At 64.0% G+C, this 2,941-nt stretch overlaps 1 protein-coding gene across 1 annotated transcript; it reads left to right on the forward strand.

Moving 5' to 3' along the window:
• Positions 1-310: 310 nt before the first annotated feature.
• FBXO27 (F-box protein 27) lies at positions 311-2,715 on the forward strand. The gene is made up of 5 exons (XM_040976618.1): positions 311-860; positions 967-1,078; positions 1,187-1,282; positions 1,529-1,664; positions 1,976-2,715. The coding sequence occupies exons 1-5, from the start codon at positions 329-331 to the stop codon at positions 2,198-2,200; spliced, it is 1,101 nt and encodes a 366-aa protein (XP_040832552.1). The 5' UTR covers positions 311-328; the 3' UTR covers positions 2,201-2,715.
• Positions 2,716-2,941: the final 226 nt, after the last annotated feature.

Below are 2,941 nucleotides of genomic sequence, written 5' to 3' on the forward strand. Positions count from 1 at the left end.
CACTCGCGGGCTTCCACTTGCCACGAGTCCGACGCGCTCCGCCACAGGCAGTGGCGGAGACGGTCAGGAAGCGGCGCGCGCACCGGCAGAGCGCGACCTTGGCCCGCGCCCGCCCCGAGCCGGCGTGGGCGGCGACGCCCGCGGTCCGAAGGTGGGGTCTGGGCAGCCCGGAGGGCGGGGAGGGACCGGCAGCGAGCTGGTGAGAGGCCAGAGATAACCGACCAGGGGCGGGGACGGAGGGGACGCGGGGCATTAGGGTCGCCCGGGCAGCTGGAGCTCGGGGTGGGCTTCCGGGTTCTGAGCCAGGACCCAAGCAAGGGGGGTGGCGATGAGCAGGCGGCGGCGGCCCACGCTCACTCCAGGTCCGGGCGAGAGACTGCGGGTTCGGCGGCCAAAGGCCAGGCCCGCAGGCCGCGCGCCGCGGAGGCTGCCGGTCCCTGACGCCGGCCTCTGCGCGTCCCGCAGCCCGGCCTGGAGGCGGGGACCATCCATGGGGGCCTCGTGGGTCTCTCAGGCCCGGGATCAGGTCCCCGCGCCAGGGCCCGAGGACGAGCCCCAGGAGGAGCCAGAGGTGCTGCTGGACCTGAGCCAACTGCCACCCGAGCTGCTGCTGCAAGTGCTGAGCCACGTGCCCCCGCGCACGCTGCTCGGCCGCTGCCGCCCGGTGTGCCGGCGCTGGCGCGCCCTGGTGGACAGCCAGGCCCTGTGGCTGCTCGTCCTGGCCCGCGACCGCAGCGCCGCTGGCCGCGCCGTGCTGCAGCTGGTCCGCAGCTACCCGCCCCTGGCCAGCTGCCGCCTCGGCTGCTTCTGCGAGCTCAGACCGCTCGGACGCAACCTCATCCGCAACCCCTGCGGTCAAGGTGGGGGATCCAGGGGAGGCGAGAGGATCGGGGCGGCGGGGGGTGACGAGGGCCACTGGGTGTGGTTTGAGGGCCGCTGCGGGTTCCGAGTCTCCTGTCCTTTCAGAGGGTCTGCGACAGTGGAAGGTGCAGCACGGCGGTAGCGGCTGGGCGGTGGAAGAAAACATACACGCCGTGCCCGGGGCCCCAGCACAGACCTGCTTCGTGACTTCCTTCAGGTGGCCACCGCCCCCCCAGCCCAGCCCGAGGGAGGCCGGGCCCCCTGCGGGGAAGAAGGGCCTGTCTGGTCTTGCACTGGACTCCTTCCTCCCCCTCCCCCTCCGCAGGTGGTGTTCCAAGAAGCAGATCTTGAACCTGGAGGAGGAGGGGCTGTGGCCAGAGCTGCTGGACAGTGGTGAGCTGGAGATCTGTGTCTCTGACTGGTGAGTGTGACCCGGTGCCGGTGACCTCTGAGCGCATGCCCGAGCTAGCCCCACGCTTCCCATCCCCTCCTGTGCTATGGCTGAGACTCGAACCTGTACTCCGGTGTGGAAATTCCACAGGCTACACCACCTGGCCAGCCCCTCAGGACAGCCCTTGGAGGAGCTTAATTTACCTGATGGGGAATCACCCCCACCTAGAGAGGGCGTGGCAAGGCCCCCCAAGCACCCCCTCACTCCCTCCTGCAGGTGGGGAGCCCGACACGACAGCGGCTGCAGGTACCGGCTCCACGTGCAGCTGCTGGACGCCGACCACGTTACCCTGGACAAATTCTCAGTAGCGCCGGACCCTGTGCAACAGTGGAACAACAGTGTCTGTTTCCGAGTGAGTCTTGAATGGGGCTGGGGAGAGGAGGTGCCCCCCACCCCAAGCTCGACTGGAGCTGGCTGAAGCTCTCACCTGGACCTCTGGCTCCAGGCTGACCTATGTGTCCAGGCCAGTGCAGTGGTAGCCGGTGGCCGCTCTGTGCATGTCCCTGACACCTGTCCGCACCCCTGCTTGCTGCACCCCCCCATGGGTTGTGATGTGAGGCACGGTGTCTTGACCGCTGGAGGTCAAGGGCCGGTCCCCAGCCTCCGCCTCAGGAGGCCGGCCTTTCGCACCATGGAGCTGACGCGCCTTTCACCCTGCTCCAGGTCAGCCACGTGTTCTCCACCTTGCCGACTGGCGTCCGCTTTGTGTCTTTTGAACACTGGGGCCAGGACACGCAGTTCTGGGCTGGCCACTATGGAGCCCGTGTGACCAACTCGAACGTGACCGTGAGGGTCCGGCAGTCTTCGTGTGACAGCCCCACAGTGCCTTCCAGGAGTGGGCAGTGCCAGCCGACCTGCCGGCCACCCCAGAACCCCACGTCTGCCTAACACACACATCTCCTGTGTCTGCTCAAGGCTCTGGCCTGGCCCTCTCTGCGGTTCTGGAAACTATTGGATGTCCCTTCCACCCGTGCAGTGGGAACACTGGTCCCCACGAGACCCTCACCCAGCAGCCCCCCGTGTTAGCCCCAGCTGCCTTGACCCTTCTGCTCCATAAGCCTTTTGTCATCTCCTGTCTCACATTCTAGAACTTTCTGTGCTCCTACAGGGAAGTCCCCCTCCCCACACCCACCCGTTCGTTCTTTCACTCTCATCCCTCCAGCTGGCAAAATTTCTGCCACCTTGATGGTGGACTTACCGTCCAGCGACTTCCAAGCTGTGGGACTGGGACCAGGTCTCGCAGGTGAGAATAGACAATGTTCAGAAGACAGGAGATGAAGTGAGCCCATGAGGGTCCTTAACACTCTGTAACTATGTGGTCTTGAAAATTATTTTTCACTCTGATGTTGTTTATAAACAGAGTAATATATCAGCAACAGGTTTCTGCCAGTTGTGTGCAATAAAGGTATTATTTTGCCAAAACTGTTTGATTTTTTTTTTTATTTAAAGATTTATTTTTATTGCTAAGTCAGATATACAGAGAGGAGCAGAGACAGAGAGGAAGGTCTGTGCGATGATACACTCCCAAGTGACTGCAACGGCTGGAGCTGAGCCCATCTGAAGCCTGGAGCCAGGAGTGTCTTCCGCGTGTCCCATGCAGTTGCAGTGGCTTTGGGCTGTCTTCCGCTG

This window comes from Ochotona curzoniae, unplaced genomic scaffold, assembly GCF_017591425.1.
Source record: "Ochotona curzoniae isolate NIBS_2020 unplaced genomic scaffold, NIBS_Ocur_1.0 contig_2699, whole genome shotgun sequence".
NCBI lineage: Eukaryota > Metazoa > Chordata > Mammalia > Lagomorpha > Ochotonidae > Ochotona > Ochotona curzoniae.